Below are 22640 nucleotides of genomic sequence, written 5' to 3'. Positions count from 1 at the left end.
ATAACCGCAATTTCTTTCATGCCCCGAAGATTTTTCTCCAGAGCTTGCTCACAGCAACACTCTGGAGATTAATGTTCAATTCCTGTAAATTCCAGGTCAATCCTGGAGGGTTGGCAGCGCTACTAGCATTTATGTGCAGTGAACAGAGAATGTCAGTATATGGATCTGGATTTGCACTGTCTAAAATCCAGTCAAATATTTATTTGTTTAGCTCTAATATTGTACATTGCCCAGTAACTGACTGTTCGAAAAATATACTAATGTTGTGATTGTACTCTAATAATTTTTGATGCTTTCATATGTATTACACCTACAATGCTCAATGTATTAATCATATAATACACCTAGAAAAGGTACTGCAAATACTGTTGGTATGGCAACATAAATAATGACAAGCTACGGTCACAGTTTCCCAGCTGGCAAAATTCTGATTTTGTACTTGCCAAAGATGCCAAATTGAGACCCCATAAGACATGAAATTTGGAGGTAGAATTGCTTTCTCGCATTTAGCCCAAAAGCAGCATTCCCAGGATAGCTTTGAGGGAGAAGTGGAAGAAAATGGGAGGAAAAATGTAAATTTAATGCTCCTCTGACGGGTTGACGTTCTTGTTTGTGTTCCAACACAGGTGTCCAACTGGTCAGATGTCAGTGATTAATAATCAAACAGGCCTTGAGCACTGTGCAATGTCACCATGTGGAGCGTGGGTGTGTCGCAATGGGGGCACGTGTGTTGCACAAACACTGGATGTGTTTGCCTGCCATTGCGTAGAAGGTTACAAAGGACAGCAGTGTGAGATCAGCATGGTGACTTCAGCAATTACAGCAGGACTGAACATCAACTCCATCATGGCCATCAGCATGTGCATCCTCCTCTTATTAGGTAACTCATAATGTATTACCAGCTTGCTCCTGCTCTAACCTGAGCCATCTCGTTTAGCAACTTTGCCTATGACACTTCCCAATATGCACCAATTATTTGTCTGTCTGCTCTCTCTTTTTGTGTTAAATTTTCTAGAGCCAGATTAATTTCTGTTCCTTGAAGTGTCTCAGCATAGGTCTTTCACCCATCTCTGATTTCCCTGTGCTATACGCAATAAGGACAAGTAATTTGGCACAACCACCCCACATGTTTTCCCACTTATGGCTGTGTTATGATTTGCTGCCCCAGTACTGCCATTTTGTACAGAAAGGTCCCTGAGGCAATAAAATGCTAACTTCTGAGCAAATGTAAGTGGGAAATCAATTTTTTTTCCACATGATGTCGGCATTGCAGGCTGGGCCAGCATTTATTGCCCATCACCAATTGCACTGGAGAAGGTGGTGATGGGCCGCCTTCTTCAATTGCTGCAGTCCATGTGGTGTAGCCACAGTGAAGGAACAACGATCTAGTTTCAAGTCAGCATGTGAGTGACTTGGAGGGGAAGTTGCAGGTTATGATATTCCCATGCATCTGCTGCCCTTGTCCTTCTTGGTGCATTGTGTAGATAGTGCACACAGCTGCCACTGTGCTTTGGTAGTGGAGGGAGTGAATGTTTAAGGTGGTGGATGCGTTGCCAATCAAGCGGGCTGCTTTATCCTGGACGGTGTCAAGCTTCCTGAGTGTTGTTAGAGCTGCACTCGTCCAGGTAAGTGAAAGCTGGTATCTGTTAATTATGGAGAGGTTGGATCTGTCTCCATCTGTTGGTGGAATAGTTACTTTGATATGGTCTAATAGACACTAGTCTAGATTTTGCAACTCGCATTATTTTAAGAAAAAAGAAAATTACAGCACAGGAACAGGCCCTTGGGCCCTCCAAGCCTGCACCGACTATGCTACTCGTCTGTACTAAAACCCCCTACCCTTCCGGGGGCTATATCCCTCTATTCCCGTCCTATTCATGTATTTGCCAAGATGCCCCTTAAAAGTCACTATCGTATCTGCTTCCATGGCAGGATTCTTCGACCCTCCACCAGGTTGGAGAATCCCCGGGGGGGCGGCGGGAATCCCGCCCCGCAGCTCCGACACCGGCCGCCATATTCTCCATATTCGCGCCGATGGGAATTGCGCCACTTGCCTCACAGAATGGCGAGAATCGGCGCGACGCAATGGGCCCCGGGGCTGTCTGCTTATTGGTCATGTCCTGTTCTTTGTGTCCATTAGCTGCTTGTCTGTATATCATGTGTGTTTGAGTGCATGCATAGCACGACAGAAGAGGAGGAGGAGGAGGACGTGGTGGGTGGTGGTCCCACGGCGACGGAGGCGCCGGATGAGGCCCCGTGTGTACCGGCACTGCTCGTCGTACCAGGACCTCACGGATCGGGCATGCAGGAGGAGACTCAGGATGAGCCGGGAAACCGTCGCCCATATCTGCCACCTGATGGCACACCTGGTAGCGCGTGGGACTGGGGAAGGACATCTCTCCCGGTGGCTGTCAAGGTTACGGTGGCCCTGAACTTCTATGCCACGGGGTTGTTCCAGTCACCGAGTGGGGACCTGTCCGGCATCTCCCAGTCATCGGTGCACAGGTGCATCCGTGCAGTGACCGACGCCCTGTATGCCATTGCGGACCGCTACATCCAGTTCTCTGTGGACCGCGCCCACCAGGATGCCCAGGCAGCAGGCTTTGCTGCCGTGACCAGGATGCCCATGGTCCAGGGGGCAATCGATGGGATGCATGTCGACATGCGGCCACCAGCGGATAACAGGGCTGTGTTCACAAACAGGAAGGGGACCTGCTCCATGAACATTCAGGTGGTCTGCGACCGGTGCATGATGATCCTGCACGTCCGGGCAGTGTACATGACGCATTCGTATTGGCCAAATCGCCCGCGCGACTGAAGGGCTGGCTGCTGGGCGACAAGGGTTACCCATTGCGGTCGTGGCTGATGACGCCTATACGGAGGCCACATACCGATGCGGAGACCCGCTACAGCGATGCCCATGCAGCGACCAGGGGTGTGATTGAGAGGTTCTTTGGGCTGCTGAAGATGCGCTTCAGGTGCCTGGACCACTCTGCAGGGGCCCTCCAGTACCCGTCGGAGAGGGTCGGCCATATTGTTGTGGTCTGCTGCGTCCTGCACAACATAGCCCAGCAGAGGGGCGATGTGCTGGAGGCAGTGGAGAGGGAGGGGGAGGAGCAACACGATGAAGGGCAGGCCTCCCCAGATGAGGAGGATGGGAGCAATGGTCAGGACAGACAGGAGGCCGCCCACCGTTAGCGCCGGGCCAGCGGGCACGGGACCGGTTGATAGCCGCACGGTTCAGACTAGGGGGGGTGTGGGAATCGCCGAGTATGGGCACAGACTGCACACCACGGCACCAGCCTACCACCCTCACCCCACCCACCACAACCACCCTCACCCCACCCACCCAACACCAACCACCCGCACCCCACCGCATGCACACCACCCCTCCATTGCACATCCACCTGCGGCACAACGGGCAAGGCTCACACAGTCGCCAGTGGAAGTGTGTCTATTGTATGTCATGGTGGATGATGACAAACCACTCTGCGATGAGCTCCGGGCTCTACATGGTTAGACAATGTCTGACTCATGGCTACAGTAACACCCTCCACCTGGACCGTCCCTGCATGCGGCATTGACACTGCATGGTCCCGTCGTCTGCCCGAGGGGATGGCAAGAGAGGCCCGGGGAGGGGGGTGCGGGGGGGGCACACTCACCTGAGCTCGACGCGTATCACCCCTCACACACACACTGGCGCTCACCTCACACCCCACCCCCGCACGCATCGGACAGAGCACAGAGGCGGCTTCTGTAGGTGTGGAAGTGATTTCAATGACAAACAGTTCATACACCTGCCCTAGCCCCTATAACTAATCTATGCCCTGCACCCGTGCCAACTTATTCAGTGTCTAATATTTTAGCCTTAAGGGCCCTATGACTACGTCTAGGTGGATCCCCAGATGGTACAGCAGAACTGGAGGCAGACTCCAGTGATTCCTGTCCTGTGACTAGGGATCCCTTTGGCGGTTGTTTCCTGGGGCGGCCCGGCCTGGATGGGCCAGGCTGCGGCTCAGGTGACTGGGATGGCGTGCTCCCAGCCTGTCCTGCCCGTTGCCCACCAGATGCGCCTGGGACGGAAGGGGGGGGGGGGAGTCCAAGGTGTCGCGGTGTTCCAGGACAGTCCCGGTACCTCCTCCTCCCTCGGGATGCCTGATGGCCCCCCGGGCCTCTCCATGGGTCAGGGGTGCGAACGGATCCAGCACCTTGAGGCCCGCCCTGGTATCAACAAGGATCTGCAAGTTTGCAGCCATGGAGCTCAGGGAGTTGGCCATCCCTGGTCTGTGTCTGGGCGATGCAGGCCAGCACTTGGGCAATGGTGCCGATGCCCTCAGCGAAGGCCTGTTGAGACTGGGCCAGGGCCTGCTGAGACGGGGCCATGGCCTGCTGAGACTGGGCCATGGCCTGCTGAGACTGGGCCAGGGCCTGCTGAGACTGGGCCATGGCCTGCTGAGACTGGGCCAGGGCCTGCTGAGACTGGGCCATGGCCTGCTGAGACTGGGCCAGGGCCTGCTGAGACTGGGCCATGGCCTGCTGAGACTGGGCCAGGGCCTGCTGAGACTGGGCCATGGCCTGTTGAGACTGGGCCATGGCCTGTTGAGACTGGGCCATGGCCTGTTGAGACTGGGCCATGGCCTGCTGAGACTGGGCCAGGGCCTGCTGAGACTGGGCCAGGGCCTGCTGAGACTGGGCCATGGCCTGTTGAGACTGGGCCAGGGCCTGCTGAGTCTGGGCCAGGGCCTGCTGAGACTGGGCCATGGCCTGCTGAGTCTGGGCCAGGGCCTGCTGAGACTGGGCCATGGCCTGTTGAGACTGGGCCAGGGCCTGCTGAGACTGGGCCACGGCGTTGAGCGCCTCTGCGATCTGCAGCTGGCTCTGGCTCATGGCTGCCTGTGAGAGAGCAGCCATGTCCTGGGCCACAGACACCACCTGCACGGAAAGTCCAAGGCCTTGCATACTGCTCCCCATGTCTGACACCGTCGCACCCATTGCCTCCACTTTCGGCCTGGGTGGTACGCATGACTGTGCACCACTCTCTGCTCCTGGATGCGGGTGGACTCCACCTGCGTCTGCAGATGCTGCAAGTCGGCCGTCACCCCCTTCAATCGTCCCTGGGTCCGTGACTGCATCGGGTCTATGGGTGGGTGTGGGAACTCCAGGAACCCGGGGCCCGTCTGGACGGCAGATGGTTGCTGGGGCCGGGCTGCCCTCCGACTGTCCGGCCCCTCGGCTGCTCCAACCTCCACCTGCTGTACTGGGACGGCTGTGTTGTGCGCACCAGTTAGTGTATCAGAAACCTCATCGCTAAAGTGCCCAACTGAGGTGAGAGTCTCTGCGAGGGTGTAGGAGATAGCAGTGACGTAATGTCGTGGTGCATCTCATCCGTCCTGAAGTCCGGCATCCCCTGGGGTGGTGTTTCCTGTCCATCCATCCCATGTGTGTTGGTGTCCTGTATGTGGGTGTCCTGTATGTGGGTGTCCTGTGTGTGGGTGTCCTGTGTGTGGGTGTCTTGTGTGTCAGTATCCTGGGTGTCAGTGTCCTGGGTCGACTGGGACGGGAGCCGGTTGGTGTGGCTGCCCTCCCCATCGCTGGGTGTGGCCCTCCATTGTAGCCGCACTGGCACTAGATGGGGGCAGCGTACACCTGACGCTCCGGGTCTATCCCTGTCTCGTGGGCGCCCCAGCACTGGGTGGGGGCGTCGTGTGCCTGACGGCCCGGGTCAGTCCCTGTCTTGTGGGCGCCCTGGTACGTCCTGGGGGTGGTCGGCATCCGCAGGGACGGGTGGGTTGATGTTTGGTCCTGCAATACACAATACAGCATGCATGGTTAGACACGCAGAAGGGATGGGGGAAGAGGGGATGGGGGAATGGGTGGGATGGGGGAAGGGGGGGATGGGGGAAGGGGGACAGGCAGTGGGGGGTCTCACTTGGTGCTGCGCCCCCGACCTCTGCATCCGCAACCTCCAGGTCCTCGGGTCTGCCTGCAAGGTCTCGGGCCCTCTCTTCATGAACGGTGAGGGGGCGCAATTCAGGTGGACCCCCTCCGGTCCTCTCACGCTCCCGGCTGTTATGAGCGCGCTTCTCCTGTGGTGGGGGGGGGGGGGGGGGGGGGGTTTGGGGGTGACAGAGATAAAGGGCAACAGTGTTAGGCGGACATATACTTGCGGACCAGCGGTTGCGTGTATGTTAGCAGAGGTTCACACCCCATCCTGTCAATGCAGCCTGCATGGGAGGGTGCAGCCATGTCGGTTTCAGGCTGCTGATAGCCCCTTCCGGGTCGGCGGTTTCCTGATGTTCCGGGTGGCCCGATGCCGGAGAGGTTCGCGCCGTACTTGGCGCCGGCGTCGGGCCACCCCGCCGATTGCGGGAGAAACCCGCCCTATATCTCCCCTGGCAGCGAGTTCTAGGCTCCCACCACTCTCTGGTAAAACACTTGCCTCATACATTTCCTTTAAACCTCACCCCTCGCACCTGAAACCTATGCACCCTAGTAATTGACTCTTCCACCCAAGGAAAAAGCTTTTCACTATCCATTCTGTCCATGCCCCTCATAATCTTGTAGACTTCTATCAGGTCGCCCCTCAACCTCCATTGTTCCAGTGAGAACAAACCAAGTTTCTCCAACCGCTCCTCATCGTTAATGCCTTCCATACCAGGCAACTGCCTGGTAAATCTTTTCTGTACCCTCTCCAAAGCCTCCACATACTTCTGGTAGTGTGGAGACCAGAATTGAACACTATATTCCAAGTGCGGCCTATCTAAACCTGCAACATGACTTGCCAATTTTTATACTCAGTGCCCCGGCCGATGAAGGCAAGCATGCCATATGCCTTCTTGACTACCTTCTCCACCTACGTTCCACTTTCAGTGACATGTGTACCTGTATACCCAGATCCCTCTGCCTGTCAATACTCTTAAGGGTTCTGTAATTTTTTTGTTCTTTAAACAGATATATGAACGGGCGGGGAACAGAGGGAAGTAGATCCAGGTTTAGATAAAGGATCTGGATTGGCACAGGCTGGGAGGGCCGAAGGGCCTGTCCCTGTGCTGTAATTTTCTTTGTTCTTTGTTCTTTGTTTATTTACTGTACATTTCCCATCTGTATTAGCCCTTCCAAAATGCATTACCTCACATTTGTCCGGATTAAACTCCATCTGCCATCTCTCCGCCCAAGTCTCCAACCAATCTATTGATGCACAATCAATTGCACAAATACTTGCTGGGTACAACTGAGGCTTTTTTGCACTAAGATGTGTGGCCTCCCACAGCAGCTGGCGAAATGGCTGCCGCATGGAGGACACACATATTTATACTCCGCCTAGGCAGGGCAGGCAGGGAGGGACTAGCGGTGAACCTGTAGTACAGGTCCTACCATACATCCTCTGATAGAGGTGCGACAGTGGTTCACCACATTTATATCCTGCTGTATCCTCTGATGGTCCTCATCGTTATCCGCAATTCCACCAACCTTTTATGTTGACCGCAAACTTACTAATCAAACCAGTTGCATTCCCTCCAGATCATTTATATATATTACAAACAGCAAATGTCCTACTACTATTAACTGGATAATTTTGCACGGGTTAGTGCCAGTGTTAAAATCACACTCCTGATTTGAGGATGGTGGGCAACTCTTGAGGCGTCGGGAGGTGAGTTACTCACCCCCGAATTCCCAGGGCTGGATTCTCCGCACCCCGACGCCGAAATCACAGTCAGCGTCGGGGCGTAGAATCCAGTTTGACGCCGAAATCAGGCCCAGCGGCAGTTCGGCGATTCTCCGGGCACCAAAAAGCGGTGTCACCGGGTAGTATGCCGCGCCGTTGGGGGCCATTGCCAGAGGCACGCTCCGACATTCTCTGCCCCCGACCGTCCGAGTTCCCGACTGCGTGGAACTAACGTGCTATTGCCGGTTGGGATGCTTCCGTGGCGGCTGCGGACTCAGTCCATGGCCGTCCTGGTTGGGGGGCGGGTGGATCGGAGGTCAGGGGGGACCTTTTAGGCGGCCGGGTAATGATTGTGCGGGGTTTGAGGGTCGCGCGCACCAATCGGGGAGTCTCTTTCTTGGGTCTGACTCCACGGTCCGAGTCCACCATGGAAGTGCGGGGCCCGTATCTGCAGCAAAATCTGCGTGATTTACTCCAGGTCCCTGCTCGCCGCCTGCACATATCCCTTTTTTCCAGGATTTTCAGGAGTTTTGACACCGGTGTGGAGAATCCAGCCCCCAGTGTCTGACAGGCTTCTGTAGCCACAGTATTTATATGGCTGGTCTATAGTACCTTACCACAATAACTCACTTGTTCTGTAATCTTTGGTTGAAAAGGCAGGCAACTGACCTACTCTCAAACACTTGCTGATGCTACTTTGCAACCAGCCGTGAGGATGAACGAAAATTAAGAATTTTCTTCTTTTGCATTACAACAGCAATCCTAAAGAGGTTGGGTTTCCTACTAGTGAAGGCCATCAATGTGTTCGAATTATTGATACTTACAGCACAGAGGGAGGCCATTCAGCCCATCTTTTTTACTTGTTTGAGGAATGTGAGCATCGTTGGCAAGGCCAAGAATTATTGCTCACCCCAAATTGCCTTTGAGAAGCTGGCGGTGAACTGCCCTGTTGAACCACTGCAGTCCATGTGGTGTAGACACACCCACAGATTATGTCTGTGCTGACTCACAGTTAATACAATCCAAAACTAGACCCACTGTCCTGTCCAAATAAAATAAGTTGGTGCATTGGTGTGTTCTCTATTCTTGCTGCCCAGCTTACTTTGCATTGTGTTTCTTCAATGTACATAAAGGAAACTTCAGTGTAACATTGTATGCAAACTAAGTATTTATATTGGACAAAGTCACCTTCATACATTGACTTTCCATTTCACCTTTTCCCGCAATTAAAGAGACCTCCCCTACAAACAGAGTATGAATTTGTCTTTGCACTGTTTAGTTTCTGTTACAAAAAATGTCAGGAAGCACCTACCCACCCTCCACAAAATTAAAGTATCCAACTCAAAGCTGGCGTCTGCTTGCTTTACTATAGACAGGTTGTATCTGTCTCCATCTATTGAGGAAATAGTTGCTATGATATGGTCTAACAGACACTAGCTTGGATTTTGCAACCGGCATTATTTTAACATCACCACTTACCCAATTATTTTCTAGGGGTTAGTGCCAATGTTAAGATATATTAATTGGATAATCTAAATTGCTGTGATTGTTTTTACCAAGGAATTGAATATCATTGACCACCATATAACAAATTTTATGAGCTTAAACTCCAGGTTATTGCTGGCGACTGAAGTCCTGTTTATCTTTGATGTTTCAGTTCTGGTGATTGCCTTCAGTATATGGGGCCTGTGTGGAAAAACCAAGTTTCAGAAAGGAGGAGTTTACCACATACCTGTCGAGCATGAGAGCTGGGAGGATGTACGGGAAAACATCCTAAATTATGATGAAGAAGGAGGTGGAGAAGAAGACCAGGTACGCAAGGTTCTCTCACCTTCCTTCTGAAAACTATAGCATTAAATGTATGGCCTGCATTTTTAAAAAATCATTTTAGTCAAGGTGTTTCAAATATATACATAATCACAAAAATACAAAAGCCAACCGCGGCAACAGGTAACAAGCCCCACCCTTCCTGTCCCTCCCCAACCAACCACCCCCACTCAACTCGCTGCCACCCTGGCACCGACCTCCTTTTCCAACTCCCCCCCCCCCCCTCCCCCCCCCCCTCCCCCCCACCCCTCAAAACTAAAGAAAAAACAACAACCCCCCCACCTGCTGATGATTCAATATCCCTCAAATTAATAAATGTACGAACACGGAGACAAAGCCAGCCGCCTGTTGGCACACCAGCTGAGAAAGCAGGCAGCCACAGAGAAATTGCGCAAATCAGGGGTACCAGAGGCACGTGGGAAACAGAACCAGAGAGGATTAACAAAACCTTCAAGGCCTTCTACCAAGAGCTGTACACCTCAGAGCCCCCAACGGGGTGTGGTGATCACAAGTTAACCAGATGCAACACAACTGAGCGACCACTAGAGGGAGCACGGGAGAGCCATATAAATAGATCAGGACAGGAAGTGAGGACACACTCTTCACAGCAGGGGGGCTGGTAAGCAGGACACACACAGCAAGCAAAGCTGGTAGTTAGCACTGGAAGGTAGTTCTAGGTCGAGCTCTGGAAACTGAACAAACTCACAATAAAGCATCTTCTCCACACTTGAGACTACGAGCTTTATTAAGACATGAGGAACAACACATGGTACCAGCAGTGATTTCAGACGCTTACTACAGGACAACTCAGCTGCAGATACAGAAAGCACAAAATGGCATGGAAATCTCCTACTGGACATTTGACTGGGGAAGACATCGCTAATTCGAGGATGTGGCATGGATACCCACCTCAGCTGGACACGACTGGTAATGTAAGAAATGTCTGGAAAAGGTTTAAACAAATGTTCGATTTTTATCTCATAGCTAATGATGTTGCAGAAGCCTCAGACAAAATTAAAATAGCAATTCTCATCGAAGGGCCTGTCAATAGGAAAGTGTATAATGGACTTAAACACTCAAAAGGTGAAGACAGGAACAGCTTACAAACGTTACTAAACAAATTTGAAGAGTACTGTGAGAAATTTGAACAGCAAGGCATGCTCAGAGTCCAAACTGCACAGAGACTGAGTGATGCAAGACTTAAAAAATCACAAAAAGATCAGGAAATCGCGAATGCACAGTACAGATCAAAAAGAAGAAATAACATGAATTTTTCACAAAGCCAAAACGCTGAAATCCAGTCCAGATCGGTAAGAAAAGGTAACTTACAACTTTTAGAAAGAAAAAACGCTGAAATCCGCGATAAAATGGCGTCGGAGCACATTTTGCAGTCTCTGGTAAGCAAAGAACTACAAATCGCGTCTGCGCATGCGCCGGAACCGGAAGTTGCGCATGCGCCGGAACCGGAAGTCGCGCATGCGCCGGAACCGGAAGTCGCGCATGCGCAGTTTACAAAAGATCGCGGCGCCGATCGTTATGCACATGCGCAAGCCGCGCATGCGCAGTCAAAAAAAGTCTTCGTCGTGGACCGTCATGCGCATGCGCAATGGACACCGAACCGCACAAGGAAAGAAAGCCGATTTGCGCATGTGCAAGTCGTTCCTATGCGTGACGTCATGACGTCTGAGAATCCTGACCACGCCCACTTAAAAGGGAAATGCCCGAAAATTGAAAACAAGACACTTAAAGTGGTAAAACCAAATTTTCTTGCCTCAGAACACAGAAAAACGCCTGAACTTAAACCAACAGTGAAAAACAACTTGCACAAAACCTTGGAAAAAGCTGCCTTCACCACACACAGTGAAGCGAACAAAAAGAATTCCGAAACAACAAAAGATGATTTGTTTTTCGACGATTACCTCTCAGACCTGACTGGGTCAGTCAGATATGCTTATCACAGCATCAGCGACACGGTCGCAAAGTACAACACGAACCAACTCGTGGTAGATGAATCCAACCAAAATGCTTTGGTTTTCGAAGAATACTACTCAGACATAGCTGAGTCAGTCGGATATGCTTATCACAGCATCAGCGACACGGTCGCAAAGCACAACACGAACCAACTCGTGGTAGATGAATCCAACCAAGATGATTTGGTTTTCAAAGAATACTACTCAGACATGGCTGAGTCAGTCGGATATGCTTATCACAGCATCAGCGACACGGTCGCAAAGTTCAACACGAATCAACTCGTGGTAGAAGAATCCAACCAGGATGATTTGGTTTTCGGAGAATACTACTCAGACACAGCTGAGTCAGTCGGATATGCTTATCACAGCATCAGCGACACGGTCGCAAAGTTCAACACGAATCAACTCGTGGTAGAAGAAGCCAACAAAGATGAAATGGGTTTCAAAGAATACTACTCAGACATGGAGGAGTTATTTGGACATGCTGATCACAGCATCAGCGACACCGTTGCAAAGCTCAACACGACTCTACTCATGGTGGATGAATCCAACACCATGGTGCCATGGCAGCTCGTCGATACATTGGATGACAGCAATACCCAAGACGAAGACGACGCCACACAGAGAGCACAGGAAGACTCCACGGAGCGAGCGATGACAGGCTCCACAGTGCGAGTGATGAAAGACGCCAACAGGGATGCAAGCAAACACTCCCGGGCGGACACCAAGCATGAACAAGACCATGAAGGTAAACCCGCTGTACCTGAGCAACCGCAAGCAGACTATGAAAGTCTACCAAGCTCACAGGAACAAGAAGAAAGAGCGGACTATGAAAGTCCAACACGCTCACAGGAACAAGAAGAAAGAGCGGACTATGAAAGTCCAACACGCTCACAGGAACAAGAAGAAGACAATGCACCTCTGCCCACTGCATGCGAAGACAGTGACAAGGTGATCACACTCAACGTACAGGATCACAGTGAGACTGACAGTTCTCAGCTTGTCTGTACAGAAGCACAGAGTCGGGCCACCCAACAGTCCAGAGAGACGATGCCGAAAGAGAACATGCAGATTTTGACTCCAGAAGAGGAGCACCTGGAGTCCAGAGACACCAAACAAGAAGAAACCATGCAGATTTTAACTCCAGAAGCGGAGCACCAAGAGTCTAGAGAAACCACGTCAACTGAAATCATGCAGATTTGGACTCCAGAAGAGGAGCGCCGAGAGTCCACAGACACCGCGTCAAATGTAATCAAGAAGACTTTGACTCCGGAAGACGAGCACCAAGAAAGCAAAGATGCGGAATCCAATTCTCCACAACTGATTGATGTCACCTGCACCGATGCAACATCAGATCATTCGCACCACTCGCGAGAAGACGAGCACCAAGAAAGCAAAGATGCGGAATCCAATTCTCCACAACTGATTGATGTCACCTGCACCGATGCAACATCAGATCATTCGCACCACTCGCGAGACGGAATGCTCAATGACTCAAATTATCCACTCGGGACACTCATAGAGTATAACAAGAAAAACAAAAGTCAAAAGAAACACAGCAAGAACAAAAACAACATGAAGCGCGACAAGACCAACAACAATAGCAAGAAGCACAGCAGAAACGAGAACGAAATGGGGCCTCACGGTAGCATGGTGGTTAGCATCAATGCTTCACAGCTCCAGGGTCCCAGGTTCGATTCCCGGCTGGGTCACTGTCTGTGTGGAGTCTGCACGTCCTCCCCGTGTGTGCGTGGGTTTCCTCCGGGTGCTCCGGTTTCCTCCCACAGTCCAAAGATGTGCGGGTTAGGTGGATTGGCCATGCTAAATTGCCCGTAGTGTAAGGTTAATGGGGGGATTGTTGGGTTATGGGTCTACGGGTTACGTGGGTTTAAGTAGGGTGATCATTGTTCGGCACAACATTGAGGGCTGAAGGGCCTGTTCTGTGCTGTACTGTTCTATGTTCTATGTTCTATGACAACAGCAAGAAGAAAAGCAACATGAAGCGCGACAAGACCAACAACAATAGCAAGAAGCACAGCAGAAACGAGAACGACAACAGCAAGAATAAAAGCAACATGAAGCGCAACAAGACAAACAACGTCAGGCACAAAGATAGCGACAACGACAGAGGCAGAAACAACAAGAATGGCAACAAACACAACAAAGTCAGGAGCAAAGATAGCGACAACAACAAAGACGGAAACGACAAAAACAGCGACAAGTACGGCAACGGAAACAACAAAAACAGGAACGACAGAAACAACAGCAATGAAACAACGACTTGTACACAATGGCACTACTTGGCACATGATGGACGATGCCACAGCACACTGCAAAACGATAACAAGACTACAAACATGTCATGGGATGACAACGAATCGCACAAACTCACGTCTGCTCCAGAACAAGCAAGCACACCAGCATCCAAGGCGGATGAGACAATAAATCAACACCACAAGCACAAAAAAAAAGTCCATGCCAGTCAACATCAGTGATGTGACCATGCAAACACCTCGGGATGACGCATTGGGTACTTAAGATAACAAGGAACACCAACAACATTCACAGCGGACTTGCAATATCAATATCACCACGTCATCAACAACAAAAAGAAAAAAAAAAAAGCTCTGAACAAATTCATCAAGTTTGGACTCATAAATGTGTTTATTAAGTTTGGACATATAAATACATTGGCTTTGTCAACCAAGGCAATAGCATCATCACTTGTATAGATACGCATATCATAAGTTACTGTTTTGTATAATTTTCCTTAATGATGTACAGAAACTATGTAATGAGAAAGAGGGGGATGTGGTGATCGTAGATTGACCAGATACAAAAACAACAGAGCAAACACGAGCGGGAGAGCTATAAATACACTGGGACAGGATGTACAATTTTCTTTAACGATGTTCAGAAAATATGTTAAGAGAAAAAGGGGGATGTGGTGATCACAAGTTAACCAGATGCAACACAACTGAGCGACCACTAGAGGGAGCACGGGAGAGCCATATAAATAGATCAGGACAGGAAGTGAGGACACACTCTTCACAGCAGGGGGGCTGGTAAGCAGGACACACACAGCAAGCAAAGCTGGTAGTTAGCACTGGAAGGTAGTTCTAGGTCGAGCTCTGGAAACTGAACGAACCCACAATAAAGCATCTTCTCCACACTTGAGACTGCGAGCTTTATTAAGACACGAGGAACAACACACGGGGAAGGCTGGGATGAACCGGTTCCTTGATGGACTGGACATTCCAGTCGTGGGAGAGGCAGAAAACGGGACCTGGAAGCCCCACTAGAACTGGGAGAGATCATGGAGAGCATTAGCTCCATGCAGACGGGGAAGGCGCCGGGACCGGACGGATTCCCGGCGGACTTCTACAAAAAATTTGCGACAGCGCTGGCCCCGCACCTGCGGGAAATGTTCACAGACTCGCTAGCTCGGGGCACACTGCCACCCATGTTAGCACAGGCCTCAATCTCGCTGATACCTAAGAAAGACAAAGACCCAACGGAATGTGGGTCATACAGACCCATATCTCTGCTGAACGCAGACGCCAAAATACTGGCCAAAATCCTAGCCAAAAGGATACCTGAGGTGGTCACAGAGGACCAGTCGGGCTTCGTCAAAGGTAGACAGGTCACCTCGAACATCAGGCGCCTGCTGAACGTGATAATGACCCCCTCCGGGGAGAGAACACAAGAGGTGATCGTCTCCCTGGACGCAGAAAAGGCCTTCGACAGAGTCGAATGGAAATACCTCATAGAGGTACTGGAGCAGTTCGGGCTTGGTACAGGGTTCACCGCTTGGGTAAAGCTCCTATACAACGCCCCCATGGCGAGTGTACGGACCAACAATACCAACTCCCAATACTTCCAGCTGCACAGGGGCACCAGACAAGGATGCCCACTGTCCCCGCTGTTGTTCGCACTAGCAATCGAACCGCTAGCAATCGCGCTCAGGGCAGCAAAAAATTGGAGGGGGATCCGAAGGGGAGGCAGAGAGCACAGAGTCTTACTCTATGCAGATGATCTGCTCCTCTACATCTCGGACCCACAAAGCAGCATGGGCGGAATCATCGCGCTCCTGAAAGAGTTTGGAGCCTTCTCGGGCTACAAACTCAACATGAGCAAAAGCGAGATCTTTCCAGTACACCAGCAAGGGGGGGGGGGGGGGGGGGGGGGCAACACTAAGGGGGCTGCCGTTCAAACAAGCCCGACATAAATTCCACTACCTGGGGATACAAATAGCCCATGACTGGAAAGGGATCCACAAATGGAACCTCACCAGCCTGACGGAGGAAGTAAAAAAGGACCTGCAAAGATGGAACACACTCCCACTCTCCCTCGTGGGGAGAGTCCAGACGATCAAAATGAACGTATTGCCCAGGTTCCTCTTCCTGTTTAGATCCATTCCGATCTACATCCCCAAGGCCTTTTTCAAAGCGCTGGACAAACTTATCATGGCGTTCATATGGGGGGGTAAAAATGCTAGGATCCCAAAGAAGGTCCTACAAAAAACAAAATCCAGGGGGGGGCTAGCCCTCCCAAGCCTACAATTCTACCACTGGGCGGCAACAGCCGAGCGAGTAAGGGGATGGATCCAGGAGCCAGAAGCCGAGTGGGTGCATGCGGAGGAGGTCTCCTGCATGAGGACCTCCCTCTGGGCCCTCGCCATGGCAGCAATCCCATCCCCACCCAAAAACCACTCCAGCAGCCCAGTGGTGACAGCCACCCTCCAATCCTGGAACCAACTGCGGCAGCAATTTGGCCTGACCAAAATGTCGGACAAGGCTCCCATCTGCAACAACCATAGGTTCACACCAGCACTGACTAACGCCACCTTCAAAAGGTGGAGGCAGGACGGGGGGACACTGACAGTCAGGGACCTATACACGGACGACAGGATCGCAACACTGGACGAACTGACAGAGAAATTTCGGCTAGCTGGGGGGAACGAGGTGCGGTACCTCCAGCTCAAAAACTTCCTGCGAAAGGAGACAAGGACGTACCCACAACTGCCACGACAGACACTACTGGAAGACCTACTGGACGCAAGTATCCTAGAGAAAGGGAACTGTAGCAACTTGTATGACCGACTGGTAGAAAGGGACGACACCGTACTGGATGCAACAAGAAGGAAATGGGAGGACGACCTGGGGATGGAGATAGGGTGGGGACTCTGGAGCGAAGCACTACATAGGGTCAACTCCACCTCCACGTGTGCAAGGCTCAGCCTGATGCAACTAAAAGTGGTACATAGAGCCCACTTAACAAGAAACCGTATGAGCAGGTTCTTCCCGGAGGTGGAGGACAGATGCGAACGGTGCCAAAGAGGCCCAGCCAACCACGCCCACATGTTCTGGTCTTGCCCCAGACTTGTGGAGTACTGGACAACCTTCTTCGAGGCTATGTCCAAAGTGGTGGGGGTGAGGGTGGAGCCATGCCCGATAGTGGCGGTCTTCGGGGTTTCAGACCAGCCAGATCTATTCCTGGGGAGGAGGGCGGACGCCCTTGCCTTTGCCTCCCTGATCGCCTGCCGTAGAATCTTGTTTGGCTGGCGGGCAGCAGCACCGCCCAGAGCTGCAGACTGGCTGTCCGACCTCTCGGAATCTCTCCAAATGGAGAAAATCAAATTCGCCATCCGAGGGTCAGACGACGGCTTCCACAGAACGTGGGAGCCATTCATGCAATTGTTCCGGGACCTGTTTGTGGCCAACGAACAAGAGGAAGAATAGTCGGGTGGCCAAGAATCAGGGGAAAATGGATGGGAATCGGGGGAAGGTTGCGGGGGGGGGGGGGGGGGGGGGGGGGGGGGGGGGGGGGGCGGGACGGGTTCATTATGGGGGTTTGATGGCTAGCTAAGGCCCAAAACCAAACTGTAAATAAATGCCAATAAACATGTGCCTCGGCCATATTGGGGAATGTAAAATATGTATTCCGGCTAAAGTGGGGAGGCCACAGTTATTATTACGAAGATGCTTACCTGTAAATATATATGTTAATTTTTGCGTGTTCTTTTTTTTTTTCTCTCTCTCTCTAACAATTTGTAATTTGTTCAATATAAAACATGAAAACTGAATAAAAAATATTTATTAAAAAAAAGAAATTAATAAACAGCTACCACCTCAAGGTGAATCCCTCCTCCACCCCTCGGGTGGCAAACTTAAGTTTTTCCAAAGCAGGAACTCTGCCAAATTGCTCACCCATGCCCCTGCCTTCAGCGGCTCCGAGTCCCACCAACACAACAAAATCCGTCTCCGGATTATCAGGGAGGCAAAGGCCAAGACTTCAGCCTCTCTGTCCAGCTTTACTCCTGGATCCTCCGACACATCCAAATATCGCCACCTCTGAATCGGAGCTAACCCTACCCCAAATCCTCGACGTTACATTAGAAAATCCCTTCCACAGCCCCCTCAACCTCGGACATGCCAAAAACATATATGTGCATGGTTCGCCAGCCTCCGCTACACACCACCCACACCTATCATCCACCCCGGAAAGAACCGACTCATCCTGGACACCATCAAGTGGGCTCTATGCACCACCTTAAATTGAATAAGACTTAGCCTGGCACAAGACGAGGTCACATCCACCCTCCACAGAGCTTCCCTGCACATTCCAGGCCCCAACAGCCCCCCCCCCCCCCCCACCTCCCTCCCCCCCACCTCCCCCTCCCACTTGCACCTGACCTCCTCCCCGGGAGCACACTCCCTCTTTATCAGCTTCCCATACATGTCTGCAATTCTATCCTCCCCAATATTATCCTCTGACCGAAGCTTATCCTGTAGCACCAGGTTGGTAGAGTTGGATATGACAGCACCTCCTTCCTAATAAAGTCCCTGACCTGCAGATATCTGAACCTTTGGTAACTGGGATGTCTCCTCCAGCTGCTCCAGGTCTGCAAACTTCCTTCCCACAATCAAATCCCTGAAGCATTCTATCCCCACCTGCTGTCACGCCCAGAAACTTGCATCCAACACCGCCGGCGCAAACCGATGATTGTTGCAGATGAGCGCAGAAGTCCAGCCGGGTAGGACCATGTGTAAATGATGCCGGCGGGCACTTGGCCCATCGAAGACGGAGAATCGCCAGGGGGACCAATTTCAACGGCCCCTAACAGGCACCGTGGCGACTACACCGACACGATTGCCGCCGATTCTCTGGTCGTCGAAGAATCGGCGGCCTGGCACGGAGCGGCGTGGCGGGATTCGCGCGCCCCTCCCGGCAGTTCTCCAACCCGGTGCGGGTTCGGAAAATCCTGGCTATGGTTCCCCAAATTGGCATTTCCCTTGATCTGCCCGTTGCCCAAGGGGCTGCCGCGCGGCTGGGGGCATATGCGCGGGCGTTTCGGTCGGCAACCTCCAGGGAGGATGCGAGGGTCCATGCCTCAGCGAGGCTTAAAGTGTCTTTTTCTAATAGTCGCTGGCGTATTGCAGAAGGTTGCATGCCTGCAACAAAGGCATCCCGGATTAACAGTTCCGTTTGTTCTGCCGCAGTAACTTGCGGGCAGGCGCAGTTTCTCCCCAAGACAACGAGGGCCCGATAAAATTCATCAAGGGATTCACCAGGGAACTGCTGCCTTGTAGCCAGGAGATGCCGTGCATAGACTTGGTGAACAGGCCTGAGAAAATGTCCTTTCAGAAGGTCCATGGCCGCGTCATAGTCTTGTTCATCCTCAATTATCGAGTAGACGGCGGTGCCCACGCACGAGTGGAGGATGTGGAGTTTCTGCTCCTTGGTGGGCTGGCTGCCTGTGGTGGAGAGGTAGTTGTTGAAGCCACGCCAGCCAATGTTTAAAAGTTGCTGACGCGTTTGTAGCATGCAGGCTCATGCGGAGGCAGTCTGGTTTGATCCAAAGCTCCATTTCAGAATTCTAGTTGATTAAATTGATGTACCATCAGTCGGACTCAAGTCGTGAAGAAGTTCCATATCTCAGGCTTTAATCAACTAGTTGAGTGCCCGACAGTCGACTTACAGAGAAAGGCCGACTACCGGGTCCTATGGGTTCTTATACCCCGCCTCGTAGGCGGGACTACTTGCCTCTCGGCCAATGGGTGAGCAGTTACATGACTAGCCTCAGCCAATCAGCAGAGAGGCACATGACCGACCTGAGCCAATGGGAAGCGAGTGCTCTGCACCAATGGCAGATAGGTACCGTAAACCTCCTAGTTATACCACCGCACCCTCTATACCACAAATGCCCTCCAAAAAAAAAAGAAAACACCACAACCAAAAGAAAAAACCCCAAACAAACCACATCGATTTCAATTAACAACAACTCTGTACACACAAGAAAAAAGGGGAAAGGGGCACAGGAAGGAAATAGAACAAATCACACATCTTTTTAATCAATGGTTCCATACCACGAACCATTGCGCCACCCCCCACCCCAACAACTTCATAAACATCGACTCAAAATAGTCAGTCGGCCTTGGACTCTCCACCCCCACGATCCTGAGGTCCTGCCACCTCACAGTGTTCTCCAGGTCCTCGACCTTAGCTCTCAGGCCCGTGTTCCTGTCCTCCACCCTCTGTAGCATGGCACCCAGCGAGGCCAGCTAATCGCGATGTCGCAACAGTGTCTCCTCCACCCCCTTCAAAACCTCACCATGCTCTCGCACTGCCTCCGAAGTCTTCCCCAAAGCCTCCTTTATCAGTTCCAATGCATTATCCATCAGATTTTTGAGGGTCTCCATCCTTTCTCTCCCCTGGCTCTCGAAATGCTTGCCGATTTGTCTTTCAAATTCGACAGCCATTACCTCTGTCAGCTTGTCCACTTTAGCAGGTGCGGGCCCACCCGAGCCTGCCTTCGCCATCTTCTATCCAGCGGTACTCCGCACCTTGCTGAATTCCTCAGAAGGGCTACTGCTCACACCTTTCTTTCCAATATTCTTGTTTGCGCCTTTCGACATCCTCACCCAAAAGACTCTCAAATGGGACAAATTTGTCCACCAATTCCACCTGGGAACCAGGTGAAAAGAACCAGAAACCAAGGACTTTAGCAGGAGCTACCTTACGTACGACCTCCTCCTACATGTCACCACCAGAGGTCCAACACTTACCAAGTTGATAGATTTACTGAAATAAATTATGTTGGCTTTGGTAGTACTGTATAAAGTAATTTGTCACAATAATATGAGTGGTCCTATGTGAGTTTATTTGAGAAAGTGGATGCAAGATAATATGGTAGGTACTGCAATCCTTAATTTTATCAAAAGAAGAAATATATACTCGTATGAGGCACCATTGCAGATTAATTGTTTTCACAAAAAAAAGAGTTAGGATTCCAATCCTGACCTTTCACACATGCGTCTAAAAGGATTTAATTGTGGGTCTTTTGTGACACAGCAGATTGAAATGTTCTACCTGATGCAAAACAGCTTCTATATTTTGCCAGTATCAGTATCACAAACATGATGGAATAAATAGATTATTTTCTACTTTTTTTTTAGAACGGCTACGACATCAGTGAATTGAAGAAACCACTGCATGCAAGCCTATCCCAGTCTTCATCAACAACGACTGCCCCACTGGTAAAGGCATCTCCTGATTCACAACAAGAGAAGTCACCCAACCTGCAAACTCACCCAAACGTGATCTTTTCTGAAACTATGCAATCCAATACCTTGGACTTCAAAACCTATGTGGCCCGCATTATTTGGGATGCAGACAATGACCTGAGAGCAATTCCTGAGGACACTGTGCATGTTTACTGCTTCGAAGGTCGAGGGTCACTGGCAGGAAGCCTCAGCTCTGTGAACACGTCCAATGTGGACGAAGACTTGAATTATGACTACCTCAGAGACTGGGGCACAAAGTTTGACAAGTTGAAGGAATTCTGTGCCCAGAAACTGGACAGTGGTGTGTAAAGCAGAAATACTGTCTACAATTACTGTTTGAAAATCTAAAGCGAGAAATCATTGGCAAGGTTATATCATGCGCTCCTTTCCAGATTTTTGTTCAAGTAATCAAAAAGATTGAGATCTAAATCCAAAAAAATTACAGGTCTGTATATAAGAGCGAGATAAATTGCAAGTTGTGCCTATTCTTAAATAGACTTTGAAACAACAGTACTTATTGTGCTCAGATGCTTCAGCCAGTCATGCTAGTAGTGGAGGATTATTTTGCTTCCGGACACACTCATTTCAGTTTTACAAGGGGGCATTCACAGTTTCACTGGTCTGGTGGTTCCAGACAGTAACAATTAAACAAGAAGGTATATAATGACCATGGATTTTATCTTGTTGGCTCTGCTGGAGGAAAGGTTATGAGAGAAAGTAGCCAGATCATGCTCAATCCTGTATAATCAATGAAGAATGTTCGCAAGGCAACTGATTTTTTGAATGATTCGAACTTGTCTTTTACTCCTTTAAAAAGAAAGATTTATAATGAAATCTGGTGGTTCTCATTGCGATCTTTAAATTATACCTTTCTTCCTGATGAAGGTTTATACAATCACCCTAGTTGGTGCCCTGCTTATTATCACAACAGTAGTAGGTATGTTATGTGAAATGCAAATACAATTTTTACCGTCAACCATGACTTTCAGTCAAATACTTCCTGTAACTCACTACCATCAAATTGTGATGTTGTACATTTGAGACTGCCAGTCCTCAGAAAAGCCAGCATGAGTACAAATAAGCAATGTCTTGTTTTTTGAAATGTTAAATTATTTTTGTACTATAGTACTTTAAATATTTCTTTTGCAATTGGTATTTATTTTGTGCATGTATGTTTTCTGTATTGAGCTGAATGTTATTGTATTATAATTGTTTTGTTACAACTGATGCACAGTGCTCTGACAGGCAAATCTAACCTGATTATTAGACTGTTACTAAGATTTACTAACAGGAATGCAAAGCCTTACCGTGATAAGCTTAAGTGATAAGCATGGTGTTGAATGAATAATTCTGGAGACACAAATGTGGACGCCTGTAATTACTTTCTTTTTTTTTTTAATTTAGATTACCCAATTATTTTTTCCAATTAAGGGGCAATTTAGCGTGGCCAATCCACCTACTCTGCACATTTTTGGGTTGTGGGGGCGAAACCCACGCAGACACGGGGAGAATGTGCAAACTCCACACGGATAGTGACCCAGAGCCGGGATCGAACCTGGGACCTCAGCGCCGTGAGGCGGTTGTGCTAACCACTAGGCCACCGTGCTGCCC

General features: G+C 50.4%; 1 protein-coding gene across 1 annotated transcript in view; it reads left to right on the top strand.

Moving 5' to 3' along the window:
- Positions 1 to 22422, top strand: part of si:dkey-22o22.2 (neural-cadherin) — a 389498-nt gene extending 367076 nt beyond the window's left edge. The window contains exons 31-33 of the mRNA XM_038808999.1: positions 627 to 880; positions 9324 to 9478; positions 20922 to 22422. Of these exons, the coding sequence (XP_038664927.1) occupies positions 627 to 880; positions 9324 to 9478; positions 20922 to 21338 (826 nt within the window). The 3' untranslated portion in view covers positions 21339 to 22422. The remainder of the gene's footprint in view (positions 1 to 626; positions 881 to 9323; positions 9479 to 20921) is intronic.
- Positions 22423 to 22640: the final 218 nt, after the last annotated feature.

This window comes from Scyliorhinus canicula, chromosome 10, assembly GCF_902713615.1.
Source record: "Scyliorhinus canicula chromosome 10, sScyCan1.1, whole genome shotgun sequence".
Classification (NCBI taxonomy): Eukaryota; Metazoa; Chordata; class Chondrichthyes; order Carcharhiniformes; family Scyliorhinidae; genus Scyliorhinus; species Scyliorhinus canicula.
Note: the sequence above shows the minus strand (reverse complement) of the source record. Positions and strands in the feature narration are given on the sequence as shown.